Source organism: Antechinus flavipes, chromosome 5, assembly GCF_016432865.1.
Source record: "Antechinus flavipes isolate AdamAnt ecotype Samford, QLD, Australia chromosome 5, AdamAnt_v2, whole genome shotgun sequence".
Lineage (NCBI taxonomy): Eukaryota > Metazoa > Chordata > Mammalia > Dasyuromorphia > Dasyuridae > Antechinus > Antechinus flavipes.
The window spans coordinates 197,211,962-197,239,527 of record NC_067402.1 but is presented as its reverse complement, the minus strand read 5'-3'; the positions used below and the strand labels follow the sequence as shown (position 1 = coordinate 197,239,527).

Below are 27,566 nucleotides of genomic sequence, written 5' to 3'. Positions count from 1 at the left end.
CCCAAGGGCACTTCTTCCTTAAAAGTTCTCCTTGATCTCTCCCAATTATTAGGCTTGTCTTTCACCTCAGTATGTTTGAATTTAGAGCAGAAACTCCTTGAGAATAAGGACTTTCATTTTTATACACACATCTCTCATCCCTATTACAATACCTTATACAAAAGGGAATGAGGACATATCTAAAACTATGATTTCATCTATGTTGAGAATTTCTTTTAAAATGTTATAGAAACGTTCCAACAATATAGACTTAAAATTTGCAACTTTAAGTCTCAGAGAGTGACCTAAGAGTACTGAGAGGTTATGGATATATCAAGGATCAAAGAATCATTGTTGTGTGAGGCAAGATTTAGAACCATGTCTTGCAGATTTCAAGGCTGGCCCTTTCCCCACTATCTTGCTCACAGTAGGTACTTAATATCTGTTTGAACAAAGCCATGGATGTGAAGATGAAATGATTCCTGTTCTTAACAAATTTACATGCTTAAGATTCACATCCACAGTAGGGTGAGATTGGGGCAAAATAAAGATAAAAATAGTAATCAGGTCATACAAATGAGGTGTAGAGGAAGAAGAGGCACAAAGGCATTAGAGGGGGGAGAAGGGCTCGTAGTTCCTACTGGCATCAGGAATGGGTTCAATAGGCAACACTACCTACACACCATAAAGGGTATAGCACCCTCCAAAATTTATGAAGAAATAAGAGGAAAGTGATGGGTGGAGGAGGAAGCAACGGGTGACTGAAGAAGAGAAGGAAGGGATCCCTAGGTGGAGGGAGATTAAGTTATAAAAAGCCAAGTTATGGAGCAGAATTTAATGAAAGAATTATCATGGATAGGAAATATGTGTGTGTGTATGTATGTGTGGGGATATGTGTATGTGTGAGTCTGTGTATATATATATATGTGTGTGTGTGTATGTATATATATATACACATACATATGTTTCCATAAATATATCTTTTCTTAACTGTAGCTTACTTGGGGATGGTGGAGGGATGAAAAGGGGGAAAATAATGAAGTAAATAAGGTGTGCAGCAGAGAATAAAAGAACAATTTATAAGGAAGTAAAGAAAGGTAAGACACTCATAATATAATTTGTTCTACTTACTTATATATACTTTCTTAAATTGGTTATTTGTTGTTATATATTTTGAATCCTCCTTGATGTTCAAGGGCACATGAACATGTTAACTGGACACATAATAATATTGTCTTTTGTTTCATTTTGTTTTGTATTGCTTTTCTGTTTTTCTTTTTGATTATTCTGTTTCTTCAAATAAAATAAATTTGGAAGAATAAAACAATTTTATATTTGTACATTGGTACAAAAAAAGTACATATATTAAAATATGCAGAATATAGAAAGACGAATTCAAGGCACTTTTGAAAGGTGGGCCTAGAACAGCTATGGGGTATGGAGGATGGGGAGGCAGTCATTAAGTCTACAAAATTTAAGAAAACTTTGTTATTTATCAAACCTAATCCAAGATCAGAAAAGACTTTCTGTAGAATTCAGTGCTTGAACTGTGACTTAAAGGAAAGAAGTTTCCAAAAGACAGAGGTAAGTGCAAAGTACAAAGAAGGAGTAACCACTGAAAAACCAGAGAAATGAAACACTGAGTGATATATAACCAATATACTATTGGATTCTGCTAGCCTCTTATGTTACATGAATAAATTAATATATAAAAATGAAAGTGCCAACTCTCAAGGAGTTTATATTTTAAATTTGAATTTGCATTTACCATATTTATTCCCACTATCTTATTTTCTCATATCTTTTTGTCTTCTTTATTGCTCCCTATTTTCCCATTTCATTTATAAAGGGAGGGATGAGAGGAGTGTGCTTACACCAAACATCTATGCTTGATATGATATGCTTCTTCTCTTTCCTTGTCTTTTTTTTCTATTTCTCAAAATAAACAAAACAGATCAAAACTACACTCATGCCGTGTGCATGTCTTTTTAAGCTCCCTTGTAAATCTTGAAGACCATGGAATTCAGAGGAGTCTCTTGTTCCCAAGGCAAGTACTTCATCATTTAGCCTTTTCCCATTGCTCAAATGCATTTACTTTTTTAGATTTCACTCAACTATCATGTCTGCATATCAAAGATTTTATTCAAATCTGGTCAAAACATCATGAATGCTTAAAAGCTATTAAAAAGCTATCTTCTTCCTTGCTGGTTCCCCTCTCCCGTCTTCCCCCACATCCTCTCCATACTCAGTTTTGCAAGGCAAGTTATTCTTGATTGTAAGACTTTAGCATATGATAATGCAAGATTTTTTCTTTTTTCTTTTTAAAAATTATTTTTAATACACATTGCTTTATGAATCATGTTGGGAGAGAAAAATCAGAATAAAAGGGGAAAACCATAAAGAGAAAAAAAAAAAAAAAACAGAAAAAAGAAGTGAAAATAGCATATGGTGATTACATTCAATCTTCAAAGTTCTTTATCTGGATGCAGATGGCATTTTCTGTCCAAAGTCTATTAGGACTGTCTTGGATCCCTCTCCCCTCTCTTATTAGTACTTTGGTTTTTTTTAACCCACTCCCTCCTTCTCTTACCTTTTTTAAACTAGTGTTTCTTTCCTCCTTTCTATCTAGCTTCTTTTACTCCAGGAACAGCTCAACCATAAAAGTTTAAAAAAAAAAATGAAATACCAAAGAAAAGGAAAGAAAAGGAGCAAGAAACAAAAAAGAACTCGATCATAGAAAGCTACTATTGGTGACAGGTAAGCCCCAAAACACCAACTTAGACTTAGGATAACACATCCACAGAGGAAATCTCAAAGAGTTGATATGAATTGGTCTCAAGCCCAAAGAGGCTTCTTGGAAGTGCTCATAAAAGACCTTAAAAGGCAAATAAGAGAGATAGAAGAAAAAAATGAGAAAGGAAATAAGAGATATTTATGAGAGTCAACAGCTTGGAAAAGGATGGCATTATGAAATGTAAAATGGATAATTTTGATTATATTAAAGTCTTTGCACAAACCAAATGAATGCAGCCAAGATTAGAAGGGAAACAGAAAGCTAGGATACAATTTTTACAGCTAATGTTTCTGATAAAGGTTTTATTTTAAAAATAAACAGAAAACTAAGTCAAATCTATTAAGGATACAAGTATTTCCAAACTGATATAAAGGATATGAACAGGCAGTTTTTAGAAGAAATTAAAATAATCTACAATGATAGGAAAAAATGCTCTAACTTACAAATGATTGGAGAAATACAAATTAAAAGAATTCTAAGGTACCACCTCACATCTATTAGATTCACAAAGATGATAGGAACAGATAAAGATAAATGTTGGAGAGGATATGGGAAAACTGGGACATTAAAACACTGGTGGAGTTGTGAATTAATCCAACCATTCTGGAGAGCAATTTGGAACTTTGTCCAAAGGGCTATCAAATTGTGCCTTTGATCCAGTAGTGTTTCTACAGGGTGTGTGTCCAAAAGAGATCAGAAAAGCGGGGGAAAAAAAAACCATGTGTGAAAAAATGTTTGTAGCAGCTCTTTATGTAGGAACAAGGAATGGGAAATTGAGGGGATGCTCATCAATTGGGGAATGGCTGAAGTTATAGTGTATGAATGGCATGAAATACTATTCTAAATGATAAGCAAGCTGATTTCAGAGAAGCCCAGAAAGACTTACATGAGTCTGAGTGAAGCAAGCAAAATCACGAAAACACTGAATTCAGCAACAGTAAGATTGTGAGATGATCAACTAAGACTTAGCTCTTCTCAGCAATACAGTGATCTAAGATAATTCCAATAGACTTGGGATGGAAAATGCCATCCATATCCAGAGAGAAATGGAAACTGAATGTGGAACAAAGCATACTATTTCCACCTTCTCTTGTTTTTGGTTTTTTCCTTTTTCTAGGTTTTTCCCATTTCTTTTGATTTTTCTTTCTCAATATGACTCATATGGAAATATATTAAAAATGATTATACACATATAATCTATACCAGATTTCTTACTGTCTTGGGAAAAAGGCAAGGAGAGAGAGGGAAAAAAAAATCTAGAATTCAAAATCTTACAAAAATGAATGTTGAAAACTATCTTTTTTTTTTTTTTTTTTTTTGACTTGAGGCAATTGAGGTTAAGTGATTTGCCTAGTGTCACACAGGTAGAAAGTGTTGAGAATCTGAGATCACATTTGAACTCAGGTCCTCCTGATTTCAGGGCTGGTGCTCTATCCACTATGCCACCTAGCTGCCCCTGAAAACTATTTTAAAATGAAACTGGAAAAATAATATACTATTAAAAATGAAATTTAAAAAAGAGAAATGAGTATCCAGGTTTTTTGTTTGATCATAGTTTTCATGGAATCTGATGATTCTTAAATTAACTCTCCTTGACCTATTTTCCAGGGGTAATCACTTCTGATAAGTTGACCTTGCGTGTTCCTCCATTTTTTAGTTTTTAAACTTTAATAACTTTTTAACTTTTAAACTTTTAAAAACTTTAAGAGTTTTTTTCTCTTATAAAGTTGCAAAGCTCTGACAGTTCCATTTTTTTCCCCCAGGGAAGTCATTATTTGGACAACACTTTTTACTTTTTATTACATTTTCCCTCTATTTTTTCCTTCAAGAGTTTTAAAATCATTGTTTATATATCTTGTGTCATTTCTTCTAATCACAACCAAATCATTCTTTGCTCAGAGCCTCTATTTGCTCTTGTCTCAAGGAATTACTATGTTCTTCTAGATTAACCTCATGGGCTTCTTTTATATATATATATATTTTTTTTTTTAATTAAAGTTTTTTTTCTTCTTATGACTTCTATTTCTGATCTGTTTCATGACTGGGATTTTGAGCTAACATAGAGACTCTAATCACTCTCTCTTCTTAGATGAAGAAGGCAGACCCTATTTGGTTCTATTATCTTTCTAGTCTGCAATTCCGAAGGATGCTTGGAACCAAGCCCCAAGCTAGCTTCTGCATCGTCTCTTACCAGCCCAATGCAGGCTGCCTTGCTCGATTTTCTTTTCTTTGAACAATCCCAACAAGAAATTGGTTACATCATTTGTTGTGGAATTAACACAAATCAAATGGATGTTAAAGATAGTTGGTGTCAGGACTCTTGAAAGGTGTCCTAACAGAACCTGAACCTCATTGCTGAACTGGCTTTGTCTCAATTTGTAGCCCCATACAATGATGCTGAGCACTTCATACAGTTGCTTCGTATGTTCCCCACTTACACTAATAAGCTTGAGGTGAGATTCCACTGACTTCAGGCTCCATTTTCTAGAGCTAAACAAGCTTTTCATCTTTGCTATACTTTCTGATCCTGATTACAAGATCTAAAGGCAGACAAATAATAATAAAAAAAAGAATGTTTATCTTTTCCATGGTTTAATTGATACAAGAAGGACAGTATTTGAAAATCTGAGATATACAGTTTATTTTCACGTATAGCAGCGATTCTTGTGGAGGTAAAGAACTGGAAATTGAGGGAATGTCCATCAACTGAAGAATGACTATGGTATATAAATGTAATGGAACACTGTTGTACTATAAGAAATGATGAGCAAGCAGATTTCCAAAAAACCTGGAAAGATTTACTGATGCTGAGTAAAGTCAGCAGAATCACAAGAACACTGTACACAATAACAGTAACATCATACAATTATCAACTATGACAAACTTAATTTTTCCCAGCAATATAATGATCTAGGACAATTCCAAAAGACTCCTGATAAAAAATGCTCTCCACATCTAGAGAAGGAACTATGGAGTCAATGCAGATTAAAGCATACTATTTTAACTTTTTTTTGGTCATGTTTCTCCCCCCTCCCCCTTCCCCATTGGATTGGTTTCTTCTTCCACAATATAACTAATGTGGAAATATGTTTAACAAGATTGAACGTATATAACCTATGTCAGATTGTTCCCTGTGTTGAGGAAGGAGAACAGAAAGAAGGGAGAAAAATTTGGAACTAAAAAATCTTATAAAAAAATGAATGTTAAAAACTATCTTGACATATAGCTGGAAAGATAAAGTACTTAAAAAGAAATACAAAGTTATTTTTTAAAATATAAATTCTAAAGACTCAAAATTTTCCAACATGTTGAATAGCTGATTCTATCCTCTGTTTAAAAGTACAAGGGAACAAAATTCTACCTATATGTATATGAAGTCTACTTTGATATAAATTTAACACAGCATAAATTTTAATATAAAACCAAAAATCAGAACAATTCCTCTAAATTGTCTTTTCTTTTCACAACTGGCTGCATACGATTATCTCAAGTAATTTCAGACTTCTTCCCTTGATTCCATCCTCTTCACGATCCACTATGGAAAGAAAAAAAATCTAGTGCCACCCACTAGTACAGTACAATAGTGTATGAGTGCGCGCGCACACACACACACACAAAAAATAGTTGTATATGTGTGATGTATACACACAAACCAAATATACACATACACAATTGTATACATTCATATATCTTTTGGTGAAGTAGAGGGATTACACACACACACACACAAACACACACACACACATACATACACACATGTTAAGACATAAATTCCCAATTAACTCAATTCTGTTTCAAGGTTAGTGTGCGTCTGATGTTAGCTATTTATCTTAAGATATAACACATTTGTTAAAAAGAGACTAGGAAAAAATTATAGATAAATTAATTGTAAATTCATCATAACTAGAAAAATATCACAAAGTGAATATGCTAATGACTGACTTATTGCACCAATTTCACTTTCAAAGGTGCTTTAGATATATACTTTGATTTCTTTCTTCCTCCCATACATAATTCCTCCTTCATATATCCAGTATCTCTTGACTGGCGAGACTTACATGAACTGATGCTGAGTGAAATGAGCAGAACCAGGAGATCATTATATACCTCAACAACGATACTGTTTGAGGATGTATTCTGATGGAAGTGGATCTCTTCGATAAAGAGAGCCTTAATTGATCAAAGATGGACAGAAGCAGCTACACCCTGAGAAAGAACACTGGGAAATGAATATAAACTGCTTGCATTTTTGTTTTTCTTCCCGGGTTATTTATACTTTCTGAATTCAATTCTCCCTGTGCAACAAGAAAACTGTCCGGTTCTGCACACATATGTTGTATCCAGGATATACTGTAACCTATTCAACATGTAAAGGACTGCTTGCCATCTCGGGGAAGGGGTGGAGGGAGGGAGGGGAAAAATCAGAACAGAAATGAATGCAAGGGATAATGCTGTAAAAAATTACCCTGGCATGCGTTCTATCAATAAAAAGATATTAAAAAAAAAAAAAAACAGTATTTCTTTCATTCCTTCTATCTTTTCCATTTGTTAAAAAAAAAAAATCCTGTTCTTTCTTCAAGGTCCAACTCAAATGACATCTCTTCCACAAAAATCCTTGAAGGCTCTCCCCTCAGCTGGAAGCACCTAAGATGGTCTACTTTATGTTATGTATTATCTACACAATTTGTTTTTCTTTTTTTTTCTTTTTTTTTTTATGATTGGAATCGTGTATTTATGTTATTTTCAACGAGTAATATAATGCTTTGCACAGGGTATAAGAGCTAATATTTACTGTGGTTAATGTACTATGCCTCTGCAGCCACAGCGTCATTTTTAAATGCTGGGTAATAATTGTCTTGTTGCACACACACCGGGTAATGGTAAGAATAATGGCCAGCCTGGTGCTCCTCTTCCCTACCTGAGCTCACCTTCACAGTCTCCATCATAATTAGGTTCAGGCCACGAGCCCTCAGCATCCTGCAGCCTTCTCTTCCTTCTAGAATGCTTCACATGCTGATCCCCTGTTTTCATGAATGCAATCATCTCTAGGCTGATAATTCTCACACTTCCATGCCTGATCCAAAACCCTGTGGATCTCTAGTTTTACAACTCTAACTGCCTATTATAAACCTCAAAGTGGATGTCTTTAGATATCTGAAACTCAACCTGTCCAAAACAGATTCTCTTCCATCCCAGACCTTTTTCCTCCCTATTTCCCTGGGGTACAATGATACCAACATCCGTCCAGTTCTCTAGGTATCACCCTCAGCTCCTGACTCTATTACCCTTCCCATCCCATTCCCACTCACATCCCTCAGACGGGCTTTTCTTCTCTCTGACACTGCCCCCCACCCTGGTGTAGGCCCTCATCACCCCAAGTCACAACTGCTTCACTGGCCTAGGGAGTGATACACTTTTCCACACAAGCTCCTCCTGCCCTCAGCTGTCAAAGTGATAAAGCCCAGGCCAGACCATACCACCCTCCCTCCCAATAACTGATGCCTCCCTCTCATCTCCATATCAAATGAGAACTCTGCTGGGTGACAAAATTCTTCAAGGACCTCCTCCCACCTTTCCAGTCCTCTATTTCTCAGCGTCCCATCTCCCAGCAGAAGTCTGATCTGTGACACTTGACCCCTTGCATTTCCTTAAACAAGATGCTCCATCTCTAAATGCCATTTTCACTGGCAGTGTTTTATGTCTGAGATTCTGTCTCTCCATTCCTCATATCTGCTTCCTGGCCTTTCTGCCTTCCTTAAAGTATCAGTCAAAATCCCACCATATTCTCCTTTTCTGATCCCCTGTAATGCTACTGCTTTCTGTGTAAGATTATTTTCAATTTAACCCCCCCACACACACACACCTCCCTTTTTTTCTGTGTATACATATATACAAAGACTGTGTGTGTGTGTGTGTGTGTGTGTGTGTGTGTGTGTGTGTTTACATAGACACACAGAAACGGGAAGGACAAGGCAGGTTTTTGTGTGGTTTTTTTGGTGTATAGGTACTTGCAGGTTGTTTCCCTCCTGAGACTGTGAGCTCCTTGAGAGCATGAACTGTCTTCTTGTGTCCCCAGTGTTGCCTGGTATACAGTAGTTAATATTTGTGAAATGGCATTGTGCGAATCAGTGAGATTTAGGGCAGATGATTTCTAAAGATCCTTTCAAGCCCTAAACATTATGATTTTTTTCCCCATTTCAGCCAGTTTGTGAGACTTGGAAATATATGTAGGCCAAGTGAAGTTCTTGAAATCTGTTATAGCTACAGTTAATGTTTATGGTTCCCTCACACCACATGTCCAGTGGTGTTGGGAAGTGGAGATATTAGAAAGTCAGCTGAGAACCAAAAGGAGGGTAGGAACAAGAAGAGTCACTTCAAAATTGAAATAATCCTTCCTAGTGAAGGGAGGAATCTTAAGAAAGTAATGCTGAAGAGGTGCCACAAGGAGGCAGCAGAAGCTTGCAGAGGATCCGAGCATGAAGATCCCTTGTAATGAAAACAACAGAATAGGAAGAAAATTTCATTGGGGAATAATCTTTAGGTGAAATGGAATATTTAATTCTGGCAAAGATCAAGTTGTATAAGTAACCTAGTGAAGCTCTGCTCATTTTTTTTCCTTTCCTTTCTTTCTCTTCATCTTCTATTCTCCTCTAAATCATGAAGACTAGAATTGTACATTTTATGTAAATATTTCAAAGATAAATAGTTGGTTTTTTAAAAATTTATTTTCTTAGAAATCTGGAAAGATGATTTTATAATCTTAGAATGGAATTTGTGAGCCCTAAGATGAAAGTTTTTATTGAAAGACATGTTCCTCCTAGATGGAAGAATATCACACAAAAGAAAAAAGTACTTAAGAAAGTTTAGCCAAACTATAGATTAATAATGACAGAGTAATTGGAGTACTGGAAGTTAGCTCCAATTCTGATATTTCTTTCCAAAGGAACAAATATAATAAATTCTATAAAAGAGGTGGTAATCTATTTGACTTAACATTCTTTTGACTCATTGGTGCTTTCTTGAATAAACAAAAACTTTCCAGATAGCTTTGTTTAAATAAAATTTACTGTTGTGTTAAATAAAATAATTTTTAAGAAGGAAAATCCCAATTTCATTCATCAAATATTTCTTAAATTACTGCGATAGGTAATTGTGCTATTTGCAAGAAGAGATAGGAAGATAAAAGATAGAAGATACTTGACCTCAAGTAATATAAATTTATTAAGAATGACATTATTAACAACATGAAAGTATAATATGAAGTTTAACATGATAACTATATTTATAATGCATTTTGCAGTTTATAAAACACTAACTGAAAGCAACCCTGTAAGATAAGTGATTCAAAGGGGCTCAGAGAGTTTAATTGACTTGACCTAATCAGGTTACACAAGGAGTAGGAGGAGTTACATTTAGTGTTAGAAAAGCAGGTAGAAAAGAGATGCCTATAATTAGTAGTTCTCAAATTTGATAGCTCTCAGAAGCCCTTTTCATTAAAAACAAACAAACAAACAAACAAACTGAAAACCCTAAACAGCCTTTATTTATGGAGGTTATCTCCAAAAACATGCTGAGAAATAATAATTAAAATTTCAGCTACAAGAATTTCCACTTCAGAATGTCAATTTTTACAAATTTGAGCTTGATTTAATGTTTTGTTGATTATCTAGATTTGAGAAAGTTCTAACAATGAATATTAAATGTAAAAGGGGTGTGCACAATTTTTTCCTGGGGAGCCCAGCTGGTTGTTAAACGTTTACCAGTACACATTTAATTGTATTCTAATGATTTACTGCATCAGAAATCAAAACTGCTAAACTAAAAACAGTTATTAATTTTTTTAACTGACAATATCATGTTAATATAAATAACATATTTTTATAAAAAAGCCCTATTTTCCAAATAAATTTAGTAGATTTAGTAGATGTCCGGCTTAAAGACTAGCTGGATTTGCATATGAATCCACAGCAATATGCGGTTTTGGTTTTTATAAACTTACTACAGAGAAAAATCTGGACTCACAAAATAAATGGTTTAAAATTGGAAGACTATTAATTTAACTGGTCCACAGGTCACACAGACCACTGCCTATATCAATAGAATTTAAGGAAATGGAATTTCAATTTTTAATATTCCCAAATTCCTGAGACAACTTTTTTCAGTCATCATCCTCTTAGATTTCTCTGTAGAATCTGATCATACTGTGACCTCCTCTCTAATAATCTTTCTTTCCTTGTTTTCCACAAGATTACAATCCTTATCTTCTTTTCTGTCTCTTTTACTGGCTTTTCTTCCTCTTTCCAATCCCTTAAACTTGGCATTCTTCATGTTTTTCTAGTAGAGATATTTAACTTGGGGAAGTTAAGATTCGAAGGTGCTATGACAGTTTTTAAGTAAGAAGGGTTGTTGTGTGGAAGTGAGATTGTCCAATTTTGCAGAAGAAAGCACAAATATAAGCAATGGGTAAAATTGCACAAGGCAAATTTAGACTGTATCCCAATGCAAATTATGACCTTTAAGTAGGCACATCCCAAGGTATTATCCTTTCTTTTTTCCTCTATTTATACTCTTGCACTTGGCAATCTTATCAACTCTCATAGAATAAATGACAATTTATTGACATTATTGACAATAAATTGTCATATAGATCTGTCCAGTCTTGATCTCTCTTTTGACCTCTAATCTCACATTTCTAGCTGCCAATTGGACATCTTGAATTGGATATCTTTACAACATGATCTAAAACTACACTTACTACATATTAATTATAAAGTTTCTACATAATTAAAGGTCCAGATTGCTAAATTAAAAATGAATGATGCTTTCTTCTCAGGGCATAAGAAAAAAGGCTGAACCCTTTGCCATGGTCTAGTTATTTCTTCTTGAAATATAACTTAACTCTAAATAGGACAGGAATGAAGCTTTCAGATACTTACCCTGTCAGGATTTGTGGCAGTGAAATCTAACCCATACATGAACAAGCCTTTCCTCTACAATATACACGATGTGTATGTGTGTGTGTGTGTATGTGTATTTGGTACCTTCGCCTTATCTTATGGACTTAGAGAACTGTTTATCATATTAAGATGGTAAGAGACTTGCTAAGGGTCACATAACTAATATCAAAGGTGGGAAGCAGCTCCAAGGCTGGTTTTTTTGTCCATTATGTAATACATACAGCACATGAGACATACCTAAGTCAGTAGGAGCAGGGAAGGTGATGCTAAGATGTGTTGACAAGGTACCCCACATATTGATTATGGAAAACATCAATGGAGTTTTGATATAATGACTCTAAAAGAAGCTGTTTTACTTCTAAAGGAATTATATAGGATAACCAGGTAATTGTTGGTGTCAATGACTTCCAATCTCTGACAAAAGCATGTCCTAAAGGAAAATGAATGATTTAAGAGATATTATCCAAGATAACCATTGTTGACCAATTTTATCAGTCACTCAAGTTACTATTTCAGTGTCTTAATATAGAGTTAACCCTGTAATGTAAATGTAATGTAGAGTTAATAATGCAACAGAAAGTCTGACAGATTCAAGATGCAAAGGCATTAAGTTTGAGTCTAGTAGAAAAGGTTGTATGACCTTCATACAAGGATCCTATATAGCTAAATTAATGTTTTCTGCCATAATTCATGGATTAAAAGAGAGACTGTTACCTGCAATGGAAAAAAACAACACACACACACACACACACACACACACACACACACACACACACACACACCCTTTTACCCCCCCATATATCACAGATACTTGAAGCATATCCATTCCTCAAACAATTTTAATATTATTTCAAAGGTATAGGCAATTAAAAAAAACTTAAATCATTTCTGTAAAAGAATTCTATCAAAACCAAGAATACATTCAGATAGTATTTGAAACATCATGCATCAAAAAACAGCAATTCTAACCTCGGATGTGAAAAAGGGAAATAGTCTGAACACCAGGGTAGGACTTAGAACCACTTAAAAACACAATAGGTCTCAGCTCTATCATTGTTTCTCAAGGTAGGTCTAATCCAATTAATACAACATGGCAGCTTCAAAAATGCCCCTTTTCGGGGTCATTACTGGAGTGACAGAACTGTGAAGGAAATTTAACTCAAAAAATTCTATTCTCTGTCTCAATTGTCTTTACTTTTTCCCAACCAAGAAAATGGTATTTTCTATGGAAAAATCTTTTCTCCTTAATCCTTTTCCATCCAATAAAACAGAAAATCTTCAAAGGTTTCTAAACCTAAACAGAAGTCAAAGTCACCCAAACCTGCTTCCTTCTAGACAAGAATCATCTGAGACACTGTATTATGTGGCTGGGGTGAGAAAGATTTGATAAGGACAGTGCTGGACTTAGAATCAGGAAGAACTGATGTATAGTCCAATCTCAGAAACGAGCTCTTTTACCCTGAGTGAATCACTTAGCTTTCTAGGCAGCTGGAAAATCTCTAGGACTCAGCTAGGCTATCATTTACATTGTTGAATGGAATTCTCAAAATAGATTCATAAGTAGTAAAATCATGGATGCTTCCCAAATGATTCACAATTTAGTTTTTGGAGATCGGGAAAAAAAATATCTAAAAGAATTATGATTTTATAAGATTTCTAAAAGCTTTTTATTATTAACTTCAAGTGTAATCTTGAAGCTATTTCTTATGGTTACTGAAATTAAAGAGAGCTTATTTCTCTTTCTTTCTTTTTATTTTCTGAGGCAATTAGGGTTAAGTGACTTGCCCAGGGTCACACAGCTGGGAAGTGTTAAGTGTCTGAGGCCACCTTTGAAGTCAGGTCCTCCTGACTTTAGGGCTGGGGTTCTATCCACTGTGCAACCTAGCTGCATAAGCTTATTTTCAATTCTGCATTCCGGAAATACTACAAAAATTAATCAGATATAATACATGTATTGTATGGTATTAAAACCTCACCAACAAATGCCAAAAAGCAGAAATATTAAACATTTTATTGGAAATAATCTAATAAAAATTATTATATTCAATAAAATACTGCTTGACAAGACTATTAAAAATAACTAAATTAACAAAATTTTTAAAGAATTAATAGATCAAAGAAAAATCATAGAAATAATACACAATTTACTGAAGATGAGAAATATTAAAATGGAGGGAGGGGCTTAGCCAAAACAGTTCTTAGATGAAAATTTACATTTCTAAACACATTCCTTGAAAAAAGAAATGAAATTAAGGAGTCAAAATAGAAGAGAAAAAAACTGCTATATAGAATTACGCCTAATAAATATTGATCATTCTTGTGGTATAGTTTTCAATTTGTAGGGCAAAAAGCTTTTCTCTGACCATATCTTTTTTTTTTTTTGGGGGGGGGGTTGTTTTTTGTTTTAATTTTTCTCCCAATTGTATATAAAACATTTTTTAACATTTGTTCTTAAAAGTTTTGAGTTCCAGATCCTCCCACCCACATTAAGAAGGCCCATGTGAAGTTGTGCAAAAAAAATTTTCTATCATAAAAGTCATGTTGCATAAGAAAATTTAGATTTCTCTCCCTCCCCCCAAAAAAACCCTCAAGAAAAAAAGAAAGTAAAAAAAAAAAAAAGTACTCTTCATTCAGTCTCTATTCAGACAGAGTTTTTTCTCTGGGTAAAGACAGAATTCTTTATCTTCAGTCCTTTAGAGTAGTCTTGAAACATTGTTTTGCTGAGAACAGCAAATATCTTAAAATATCTTAAGAGAGTGGAGAATTAAAATTAATTGTGTGCAGGACTTCAGAAACTGATAACATGAAGTTTTAGCAAATTTATTTACAAGATAATATATATTTCTTCCTTTTGTTGACTTTCTTTCCCTATGTTCGCCCAAACAGTTGCAAATAATCATTAATAACTAATAATACAAACTATCCTTAGATGCAAGGAGGTTAGATATTCTTTTCCTCCTTTTGCAGACTACTAATTCTCCTGCATTGTCGCTTCCCGCCCTTTGTAAACATGGACTGACCCAGAAGGAAACTGTGTAATAACAGCTGTATAATTATAAAGTATTTATCTGTGATTAATAAAGTCCACATAAGATTGAGAATCATGGACTAAAGGACTGAGACATGAAAAAAAGTGAGAACATCACTGTAAATGACTATGGAAGAGCAACACTACTGATCGTGGGAATTTAGGAATTTGATGAACTGGAAGGTATAGTATTTTAGAAAAAATAAGCCTGCTAAAGACTTTAGGACTCTCATCAACTTAGCGACTAATCATTTACTTTGAAAAACTGATTATAGACACTACTATATAAAATAACTAAAAGATGCATACTATATTCAGGATTAATCTAACAAAGTAAACAAAATGCTCACATAGTTTTAATTACAAACTGTTTCTTAGAGAAGAACTTAAATAGTTGGAGGAATATGGTCACAGCTGGATCATAATCAGAACTATAAAAATGACAATATTACCAAAATTAGTTTATAGTGTTAATGCCATATTAATTCTTAATAGGATATTTTACAGAATGCAACAATAATAAAATTCAATTGGAAAAATAAAAGAGATCTAGAATATTAAAGGAAATAGTGAAAAGAGATGTATGAAAAAAAGGAAAAATAACACTTTCAGACCTCAAACTACATTGTAAAGCAACAATCAACAAAATCATCTGGAATTGGCTGAAAAAAAAACTGAGTAGATCAATGGAACAGATTAGACACGTGAGCATAAGAAACAATGGAACTCGGGGGTAGCTAGGTGGTACAGTGGATAAAGCACCAGCCCTGAAGTCAGGAGGACCTGGGTTCAAATTTGGTCTTAAGACAATAATTCCTAGGTATGTAGGCAAGTAACTTAACCCCAATTGCCCAAGCCAAAAAAAATAAATAAATAAATAAATTAAAAAAAAAAAAAATAGAACTCAATAAAGTGAATACCGAAATTACTTAGGAAAATTTCACAATCTAATAATAATGACTAAGAAAACTAGAAAGCAGTCTGCCAAGAATCAGGCTTAAATCAAGCTCGTATGACAAATTACACAATACATTTTAACTGAATACATGCCCTTAATATTAAAGATCATAGTTAGAAGAGAAGTAAATCATATATCTCTCATAGCTTTGTCACTATATCAATCAGATGATAACTATGATTTTTTTCCTCTTTAAAAACTTGTTATATTGCCTTCAAAACTAACAAGCAAGCAAGCAAACAAGAAACAAGGAGAACTAAATGATGTGAAAAGAACTACTCTTACACACAACTATAGAGAACATGGCTATAACTGTAAAATGAAAAATAAATCCATGAGGCTACCATCTTAAACATCCTAATCCTAACATTATATGGTATTACACTCAATTCCAATTAAAAAAGAAATAATATTGATATTTATATCAACATAAAAAATGAAATATGAAAAAATCATCACTACAGAATATGACAGCAGCAGAAAGTTGGGAAAAACATCATAAAACAATTACCAATGACTTTAAACATTGGTAAGATGAAAGAAAATTATTTGAAAAATTTTAATCTATGTAGGGTTTTTTTTTTGGGGGGGAGGGGAACAATGAGGGGAAAGTTTTAGGTTCTGCCACTTATTATCTACTAAAGATAATAAATGTATCTGTACTTCTTTCTTTTCTGACCTTGCAAAGAATTGAGGGCTGTAGCACTTGATGTTTTTGACATATGTTTCTTCTGACCTTGGAAAAATTGCTATTGGGATCAAAAAGTTCTCAGTTGCCAGCAATGACCTACCCTCAGTGGAAGATCCCAGTAAGGTTTCTACATGTTCTACAGCCCGATGCCAACACCATTCTTCCATTAATTCATTTACAATTTTGCATAAACTGCCACATTGTTTTAGCAACAAAGATTTTTTTCTGAGATACAAAATGCCTATTCTCAAAATAATTACATCACCACTGCATTGTAACCAAGAAGAGGATTAATGATTTGAGATTTATTTTAATATAGCTGTGATTAATCCCAATTTTATTTAAATTGTGAATTCTGCTGAAATTTCAAGGTCAGGCAATTGGAAAGCAAACACTAAACCACTGTTCTTAAGCCATTCTGGACTTGCCAATTTGTTTCATGCTTCATTTGCAATAAAAGTAATAACATTTTAGTCCAAAAAAATAAAAAGACTATTTTTGCAGGCAAAAGTACCAAGGTTATATAATTTTTCATTTTTACTTATATTCAATAATTTTAAATGTACTTTTATATATACTGCCATTAAAATATCTTGAACCTAATCATAATTACAAGTTTTATATTACTAATACCTTTGTTTCCCACACAAATTAATTTAGCCACATATAGAAGCATGGATTGTAAAGATGATCAGACTGTGCTTCTCGGCAGAAGAAATAAAAACAAAACCCAACAAAATAAATTTGAAATCAACACATAAAACTTTAAAAACATTTTTGTTTTAATGTTTCATTTTTTTCTATGAAGTCAAATTTACAAAGGTAATTTTAACATGAGAGATTAAAGCTCAAAATGATCGACTGATTTCAGCACTTCCAGCACAATTAACCATTGATTCTTGAAAAATGGGAAATGAAGAAAAACATAGATTTTTTTTTTATACTGCATACAAAAAGAAAAAATTTAAAAGTATCTAGAAGAGCTGAATAAGTGCTTCTACATGATATTATGACAAAATTAAATCATATACCTATTTAATTCTTATAATTCTATCACCAGTCAGTCCCAATTTTGGGGTCCCAAAGAGTTGCACCTTATTGAATTGACTGAATTAACAAAAACGTAAGAAGTAAACACGGAGGAAAGAGTGAGGGAGAAAGTGGCTGACACCTGAACTTCTCTGGACTAGTGAAGGAAGAGAATACACATACAGAATTGGGTAGAAAAATATATTTCAAAAAGGCAAATAGAGGGGAAAGGAGAAGAGAGACATGAAAGAAAATTAAGGAAGGGATTAATCTTAGGCAAAACAAATTATAATGATGTACAAAAATATTTAAAGCTCTTTTTGATACAATAAAAAATGAGAAAGGCGTTGCTCATTTTAATTAAGTAATGGCTGTGAACAAGTTATGCTATATAAATGTGATAAAATACTATTGTGCTATAAAAAACAATGAGGGTTTCAGAAAAATCTGGTAAGACATGTATAAACTGATATAAAGTGAAATGAACAGAACTAGAAGGACAATTTATACAAAGACAACAACATGGTAAAGACAAACAACTTACAAAAAATCATAAACTCTAATCAGTGTAAAGGCTAAGCAAAATTCCAGAAGACAAATGATGAAATATGCTACCTACCTCTTGATATAGAGGTAAAATATTTACAATGCAGCATTACACATTTTTGATTTGACTTTTTTTTTTTTTTTTTTTTTGCATAGCACACATGACCAATCTAGAAATGTATTTTGTTTAACAGTAAGTCTTTGTGATGGGGAATATTATGCCCACACTGCCTTTCTAACAGTGACCTGAAAAGTATTTATATTTTGTCCTCTCCTTCCAATAATATGGATTATTTTCTTTTAATTATTTTTTAAAGAGTATTCAGGTTCATGTTTTCTTATGTTTTTTTAGGTGCAGATGATGGTTATGTTATTTATCACTTATTTTTGAGAGTAAATATCTCACTTGATTTCCCAGTTTTGCTATTAAGTGACTTTTTTTTTTATTGTTCCATCATTTGAATCCTTATGATGCATCTTTTTCCTTCAAAACATTTAAAACCTGACTAAGGTTTCCCAACTAATCTTCTGAACTATTTGCAGTTAGCCCTTCCACGTTGCAACTTTCCTCATTAGTTCTGATGTATCACAGGTTAGCATAAGAAATTAAATGGGAATTTTGTAAAAGCAGCAGATGACATGAGAAAGTCAGCAGATGACAAAGTTTAGAAATTCAGAAATGTATAAAATAGATGTATGGTATTATATAATATGAGCACATTTTATCTTTCAATACCATAATTCAGACTTTTTCTGATATGAAAGGGTCAAAAATTTTTACCCTGATTTTTCCAGATCACGGAAGCACTGTACTCCTAATCCCTGTGATGTGGAAGAGATAACTATATTCTAAATCCTATCTCTTCCTTCAACAGTTTTCTCTTATTTGGCATTCCAACACATTTGTCAGGAAATAAACATTTATTAAGTGCCTACTTTGTGCGAGATACTGTACTAATTGCTAAGGATAAATTATGAAAAAGAAAAATAGTTCTTGCCTTTTTTTGGGAGGGGGGGACAATAAGCAAATGAAGAGATGGCTGGTGTAGGAACAGACCTGTCTAAATAAGAGGCTTTGGAAAGAATTCTTTGCTTTGTCCTTTAATTCTCTACTCAAAAATATGAGTACCAACGCTGATATCATCTAAAAATTTAAGTTTCTTGATGATGGGAATTCCTGGCCATAGTAGGTTCCAGTAGAAGAAATAACACTGACCAAGAAGCAAGCCTTCTATGTGGAAAATCACCATAGGCCACAGAGATGAGAGCCATTTGCTCCATAGCTTACAGCTCTCTCTGTACAATGTTCTCAAAAAGATTTCAGTTCTTGCTACTTATTTCCACTTAACAAAGTCTTAAGGTCAGTCCTTTTCTAAACTTTCAGTGTAGTTATCACAAAACTGTTTTCTTCTACAGCCCAAGACTAGGATTATCTTACTCTGAAATATTTATTAATAGTGCATTTGGAGGCTGATTGGTTGGTTTTCTTATTTTTTCAATCTTTCCATTAGTTCTTCACCAACACTTCTCTCCCTTCATGCAGACTTAACTCTGGAACTCCTCCCTGTTGAGGAGTGGAGGAATCAAGGGAAAAATCAATCAAGGTGGGTTATTAAATGTCCTTGGTGATTATCCACCTACCAGGAGTTATTTCAGTCACTGGTTAAGTCAATGAGAGGGTTATACTAGATTACCTCTGAGTTTCATTCTAATCATACTAATTCTATGATATTTTAAAGCATGATTTGAATGTCAACAGGAAGATTCACCTTAAATCAATGTTTTATACAATAAAACATGAATGATAAGAGTCTTTTCAATCGGTGATGAATTGCTTTTAAATATGGAAATTATAGTATTAATAACATTTGATAGGATATGAATAATATGGGAAAATATCTGGATTTTAGATGGTATAAAAGATTAACTATAAAAATTTTTCTGTTACACAGAAATGATATTTCTTTATACATTTTCCTTTATCGAAATGGTTTGGAGAAAGCATAATAAGGATTAGAACTGAAAAAGTATTTCTCACGGTACTGAAAAGAAGTTGAGAAGGTGATTTTAAAAAAAGATTAAAGTGAGTGTTTTTATTACTTTTTCCCCAATTTAATGAAAAAGGAAGACCTATTATGGTATCTATATTCTCTCATTGATCCACTCCTTCCTAATTCCATCAATGTCTTATTATATATTATTACTTATAAGTGTGCAATAAAAAACTATTGACTACCTGATTTCCATAGCTTATAGTATAGTATGAGGCCTTTTTCAGAACCTTTGACTATAAAAATGTTTTCCCGGTGTATTGCTTCCCTTCTAATATTGTCTGCATTAGTTTTGTTTGTACAAAGATTTTTCAATTTGATATAATGAAAATTTTCTATTTTGTGATCAGTAATGATCTCTAGCTCTTCTTTGGTCATAAATTCCTTCCTCTTCCACAGGTCTGAGAGGTAAACTATCCTGTGTTCCTCTAATTTATTTATAATCTCATTCTTTATGCCTAGGTCATGAACTCATTTTGACCTTATCTTGGTGTATGGTGTTAAGTGCAACTTGATGCCTAGTTTCTGCCATACTAGTTTCCAATTTTCCCAGCAATTTTTGTCAAACAGTGAGTTCTTATCCCAAAAGCTGGGATCTTTGGGTTTGTCAAACACTAGAGTATTAAAGTTATTGACTGTTTTTGTCCTTTGATTTTCCTTTTCTTTCAGTCTGAAGCACTTTTTAGTTCATTGTAGAAATCTGGGGAGAAGTCAGGCAAAATTGCAATCTCTAACTTCACACTCTCAACCTTGTCTTCTTGTTGGACTTTTCTAGAGTTGAACTAATCCCTGATTGGACAACTGACATTCTGCAAATAATTTGGTTTGCTAAAATACATTCTAAGGTGAGTTTGAAATTGCTTCTGGTGACACAGGGCTTACAGAACACCACACGTAGATGGGGAGCATAGGACAGAAAATAGGTGGATAGCAGCAGAGTGTACTAGAATAAGGATCAAGTCAAACAGCAGTCAGTAAGGGTATGTTAAATTAAAATTCAATGAACTATTCCACTTCCCCACATTTTCTCTAAGCAAAGAGGTCACTTTGGGGGAATAGATGAACTGCAATCTCTATTTTCTCTAAATGTTTTCCATGATTTTTTATGGCTTGATATTATTGATAAATTACATGCTCTTTTTTAAAAATTTCCTTCACAGGCTAATTGTACAATATTCCAGAGTCCGATTCTTTTTGTATAGCAAAATAACAGTTTGGACATGTAAATTTATTTTGTATTTAATTTATACTTTAATATATTTAACATGTACTGGTCATCCGGCCCTCTAGGGGAGGGGGTGGAGGGAAGGAGGGGAAAAATTGGAACAAAAGGTTTGGCAATTGTCAATGCTGTAAAATTACCCATGCATATAACTTGTAAATAAAAAGCTATAATAAATAAAATAAAATAAAATAAAATAAAAGATAAATTACATGTTCATCAATAGTGACTTTGTCTAAGCAGGTAAATCCAGAGTTTGAAACTGAGAGAATGAAAAAGATACTATGAGGAAGAAAAGAATTCTCCAAGCTTATGTAGAATTGGAAGGCTGACGAGAAGAAAGATAAGGTTTTTTGGTATTTCTGATAATTAATAAATGTACTCCAAAGCATACCCACTAAAATTGTCTTGGAAACCATGTCTTCATGCCAGAAAAGAGAGTTCTCTTCACCTAAATCATTGGTACTATCAAATGTTAAATATCAAAAATAGATTTTTTTTAAAAAATGGAATGAAATTAAAAAGATGCACAACAATCTGCTTTGATGATGCATCCCTAGAATCAGTGACATCTATAAATGAAACCTCTTTTACATGTTTTTTAACCTCATTTTAATGTGATTTCTTTATGAGCAAAGAGTGAGTTATTTTTCTGCTGGCATGCCCCAATACTTAGCAAGTTCTTCCTACATATTCATTCATTTTTCATTTAATTCATTCATCATTCATTTAATAAAAAGAGTTAATGTTTGTAAAGCTCTTAAGATATTACTTGGTGTATAGTAGGTATTTAATAAATGCACGTTTCTTTCCCCTTCACTGACATAAAAAACAATGGAAGAGAAAAAGAGATTAAAATTACTTCTTTTCATGACTAGGTCTTTAGAAAACTGCATTTTAACAAGATTATGTTATCTAAAAAAAAACAATAGTCAATTTCTGCTTAAGAGATAGTTTTTATGGTGAATCTATTTTCTCCTACAGACATAAATAGAACAACAAGTAAACTTTAATGTAAGTGAAGAAAACAAGAAAGTTCCAGAGCACTGGACAGCATGAGGTAAATAACACTTAAAAATACTAGCAATGGTCAAGGAATGCCTCCCTTCCTCCAAAAAAAGTGAACAAATGAATGACTCACTTCCTTGAAACCATCATTCTGACATATGGTATGGATTCTAGTTCTGGTAAAATAAAGGAAACTTGTTTGACTTTGAAGCCCTTCATAATCTGGGTCCATCTTATTTAATCAGTCTTGTTATACTGGATTTCATTCCATACACTCTGCTGACCTTTTTTACTATTCATTGCAGAGGGCTCTCACCCTCCTAACTACAATATGGTGCCTTTTCTCTTACTGTCCTTCATACTTAGAATACATTCCCCTCCACATCTCTACCTCCTTGATTCCCTAGCTTCTTTCAAGGAAAGCTGCAAGAAGCTTTCCCTAGTCCACTCTTACTTTCCCATGGTTGGTTTTTCTCAGAAGCCTTCCATTTACACTGCATATATCTTCCATTTACATAATTAAATACAAGTTACATCCTCTGCCCATCAATTGGAGAATGGTTGAGTAAATAGTGGTACATGAACGTTATGGAATATTATTGTTCTGTAAGGAATGACCAGCAGGATGAATACAGAGAGGACTGGCGAGAGTTACATGAACTGATGCTAAGTGAAATGAGCAGAACCAGGAGATCATTATATACCTCAACAATGATACTGTTTGAGGATGTATTCTGATGGAAGTGGATCTCTTCGATAAAGAGAGCTAATTCAGTTTCAATTGATCAAAGATGGGCAGAAGCAGCTACACCCAAAGAAAGAACACTGGGAGATGAATATAAACTGCTGGCATTTTTGTTTTTCTTCCCGGATTATTTATACCTTCTGAATTCAATTCTCCCTGTGCAACAAGAAAACTGTTCGGTTCTGCACACACATATTGTATCCAGGATATACTGAGAAACCTATTCAACATGTAAAGGATTGCTTGCCATCTGGGGGAGGGGGTGGAGGGAGGGAGGGGAAAAATCAGAACAGAAGTGAATGCAAGGGATAATGCTGTAAAAAATTACCCTGGCATGAGTTCTATCAATAAAATGTTATTTAAAAAAATAAAAATAGAATTGAACAAATGGAAAAAAAAAAAAAAAACCAAGTTACATCCTCTATTAAAATGTGAACTCCTTGAAAGTAGGGACACCATGTATGACCCTTTCTTTCTATCCTCAAGAGTTTAATACAGTACCTGCTATATAGCAGACACTTAATAAGTCTTGTTGACTAGATATAAGATTCAGAAGACAGAAACAAAATCAAATTGAGAAATATAAAAAATTCCATAAAAAGGCTAAATATGGAGAGACAGAAGAAATAACATACATGTGTACCCACTATGTATATTTTAACAAGCCCCTAACATGGCAGTTTAGCTCAAATATTTGTCAGCAAAATGGATATGAGATGCATCATTAAAAGCTATTATGATTCTCACATACAACTGAGAGATATTCCTTTTCACAGAAATTCTTAGAATAGTCAAATTTATAGGTCAATTAAATTTTTTTTTCTTAAAAATAAAAAGCATAATTTTTTTTTGAGTTCTCCCATTTTCCAATGGGCATACTAGTAATAGGTAGGACTGCAACAGAAACCTGGATGAAGGATTATTATCTCTTGATAGTATATCTCAATCTAAATTGTTTCTTTTCATTTAGTTGTTTTTGTTTCACATTTTTTTAAAGGACAAAAAAAATTGAAAACCACAGAACAAAGAGTATTGCTCTACCAATAAAAATAGTTTTTTTGGAGACCTAGTTAAACAACATTTTTTTTTAATGAATTACTGTTAGGTCAGTTTACTGAATGAATAGTTGAATAATTCTCCAAAAATGTAAGGCAATCATTTATTTACAAAATATTGCTCAGAAACTAGTCATAAAATGCAGAGATGAGGAAAAGCTACATGCTATATCCATACCACTCATATCTCATTTCTTCACTGAATCTGAGAAAGATATTCCAAAATAGAATATTTTTCTAGCATTTAGTTTAATGTTAGAATTATCAAGTAGTACAGACTAAAGTGACCAGAAATTAAATATGCTTTCATATTTTCCTCTTACATAATTTCAAACTTCTTTCTCCATTAACAAAAGTAGAATCGTATCAGGACTTTAACATCACAATATTTGATGTGCTACATGATAAAGCAGAAATGATGCCAAAAAAAAAAAAAAAAAAAACAGAGGACAGTAAAAAGAGGTTAGACTAGATGAAGTCCATAAAGTAAATGAACAACTGCTGTTTTAAGAATCCATTTTTTTGGGTAATCTTAAAGAGGGGAAGTTAGAAAACATCACAAATACAACTGTTATGGTTTTTTTTTTGTTTGTTTTTTTAAAGAAAATTAAGAAAATAGAAGTAACTACTGAATTGGACAGGCTTCTCCATTATGTATGTCGCTATTTCATCAACACTTCTCAGCAGTCTCCTCTTCTCTGACTTGTGCTGGATTATTCTCTCACCTGAGAGAATGTATATACAGAATAGAGAACAAGAAGCTTTCCCGCCCCCCTCCAGAGGATATACCTCATTCATCTTTGGTGAGAATTTCCTATCAGGTAATTCCAATAACAAGCATTTACTTTAACTGTCACCTTCTTCCACTCTCTAATCTCCTGACACCTGGAATGATTTACTTCACCCATTTTGGATAATCTTTGTTTTACATTGTATCTCTTCCTTCCAACATAATATATTCTGCAGGTAGGTCTCAAAAAGTAAGTACTACTTTAAAATATAGTGTTTCTACAACCACTCCATTAAAAAAACACACACACACACACACACACACACATCTAAGATTATTTGAACATAGGAAGCTGGAGAGATTGCCAAGCATTAAATCTAGCATTAACTATAAATTAGGATTAAGCAATAAACTCTAGACATGGATTTTCAAGACTGATTTTCTGACTCTTGACTTTGGGCAAATCATTTAAACCTCTCTGAGGCTAAAATTTTTATCTGAAAAATTGTAATAAAAATATTTCGACTAATCAATTCATAAAGTTTTTGTAAGAATCAACTGTACAAATATAAATTTGTATGGAATATGTAAGGAAATCTGTACCCATAAAGTGGGTACTTTAGAGATATGAATCTCATTTATAATATAAGAATCATCATTTAGAAAGGAATGAAGCTAAGTCAGCTAACAAAGAGAAATTTTACCGGCAAAATTAGTAACTGAAATAAGGGGGAAAATTGATTCATTCATTCATAGATTCATCATTCCTAAGGCTTTCTAGATGAGGTCTTTCCTTCAATTCTCTCACTGATCACACAATTTTAGAGATATAACTAGGCATTGCATAGAATAGAGTTAACATAGACAGCATTTTATCAGTAAAAGATCTAGGAGAGTATTAGGGGATTGCAAGTTCAATATGAGTTTGAAGTGTGATGTGACAAACAAAAGAACTAATGTGACTCTAAGTAGCATTGGAAGGCATAATTTCCAGGAAGTAAGTAGTGATAGTTATACTCTTCATTGTTCAGATTATACCAAAAGTATTATCTTCTGACCTGCAAGCAATAATTTAAAGTAGACATTGACAAGTTGGGCAGTGGGCCTGTTGAAAGGACCTTGAATCCATGTTACATTAGGATAAGTTTAAGGAACTTGGAACTCTGGGCCTAGAGAAGAGATCTGACAGACATCTTCAAGAACTTAAAGAGCTTTCATATGAGAAGAGTTATCTCGGTGTGGTTCAAGAAAGAAAAAATTAATAACAATGAGTACAAAAATGACAAAGCAGCAAATTCAAACTTGAGGCAAGGAAAATTTTTCTGACAATTAAAACTACTCAGAAGTGGAATGGGCTGCCCAAGGAGAAAGGAGGTAATTCATCATAGGAAGTATTCAAGTACAGATTAAGCTTGGTATTTTATAGTGGGGTTTTTTTTAAGTTGGTCTAGATAACTACTAACATGCCTACCATTTCTAAATTTTTCTAATTTTCTAAGTGCCAATAAACAATGATAAAAGATAAAATCAATATAGGAAAAAAGTTGCCTAAAATATTTGCATGAATTAAGTTATAAACACTTACTTCATTTCTAAGACCTCTTCCAAATGTTTCCTCCGTTCTGCCCGAAGATTGGTCAAATGAGTTTCCTTTTCTGCTAATGATTGTTGAGTAGAAGACAGCTTTGCTTTCATGGATTCTAGTTCCTGTTTTACCTTTTCCATGGCCATCATCAATTCCTCCACCTTTAAGGAATACAGAAATGAGAAAAAAATAGAACATAATTACCAAAAAATTATTTAAGACACAGAAGTAATGAATACATAAGAGCTTATGGAATTTGATATAAATCTTGGAACAAACGACTCCAAAGGCACACAGTAATAAAAACCTAAGACTTTTAACTCACTTAAAGAGCCCTTATTGTTACTATAATATCATCTGAAGTTTAAGTTACAGTTTATAAGCAACCTATCACATTTCTTTTATGTTTGAATCAAGAGAAAAAAAACCAAACCTTTCTTCTCTTAATGAACCACAAGGACATCATATTTTGACAACTTAAACATAATTTTAAAAAAAAAGGTAAGTTATTAAAAATCCATTTTTGAGGAGCCTTCTAGAAATCACAGAATAAGTGACAGGATAGAATTAGAAAAGGATATTCAAGTAAAATAATGGAAACAACTTTCAATGATGCATCTTTAAAGAAAAGAAAGGTATTGATTAAGATGCATATATAAAGGATCCACTATTATCTATTCAAACTAGATTTTTATTGTTGACTTCATTTTTCCATTTGAAAAACTATTAGAGACCAAATCTGGACAGACAAAAATTGTAAGGAACATGAAGAAAAAAGAAAACTATGTTCAAAGGACTAATAGAAAGTAGAGTAAAGAAAGAATTTTTTTAAAAGTCAAGAAAAAGAATCAGAAAGCAAGGAATAGACTTTATGAATCATTTCTATTTTTTCCCCTGCACATTCATACATGGAAAATTATTTATATTTGTATATTTTCATTTTAAATGGGGAGCAAAAGGCAAGCTTATCACAAAATATATCTATTTAGTAACCAAAAACCCTTTAGTGAGGAAACACATTGCCAAATGCAACAATCTCAGATTTACTATTTGTCAAGCAGTAATTTTTGTGGCAATAAACTTTTTCCTAATGAGAGAGGTAAGGGGAGAAGAGGAGAGAATGTGAAAGAGGGATAAAAGAGAGAACTTTTACTACTTTACTCCTAGCCAAAATGAAAGATTGTACCT

The 27,566-nt window shown here is 33.2% G+C and overlaps 1 protein-coding gene across 3 annotated transcripts in view; it reads right to left on the bottom strand.

The window, feature by feature from the left end:
* The window catches only part of ERC1 (ELKS/RAB6-interacting/CAST family member 1), a 345,893-nt gene that overhangs the window by 96,254 nt on the left and 222,073 nt on the right, over positions 1 to 27,566 (bottom strand). For all 3 annotated transcript variants that reach the window (XM_051962823.1, XM_051962825.1, XM_051962824.1), the window contains one exon: positions 26,379 to 26,539. In XM_051962823.1, coding sequence (XP_051818783.1) covers positions 26,379 to 26,539 — 161 coding nt within the window. The remainder of the gene's footprint in view (positions 1 to 26,378; positions 26,540 to 27,566) is intronic.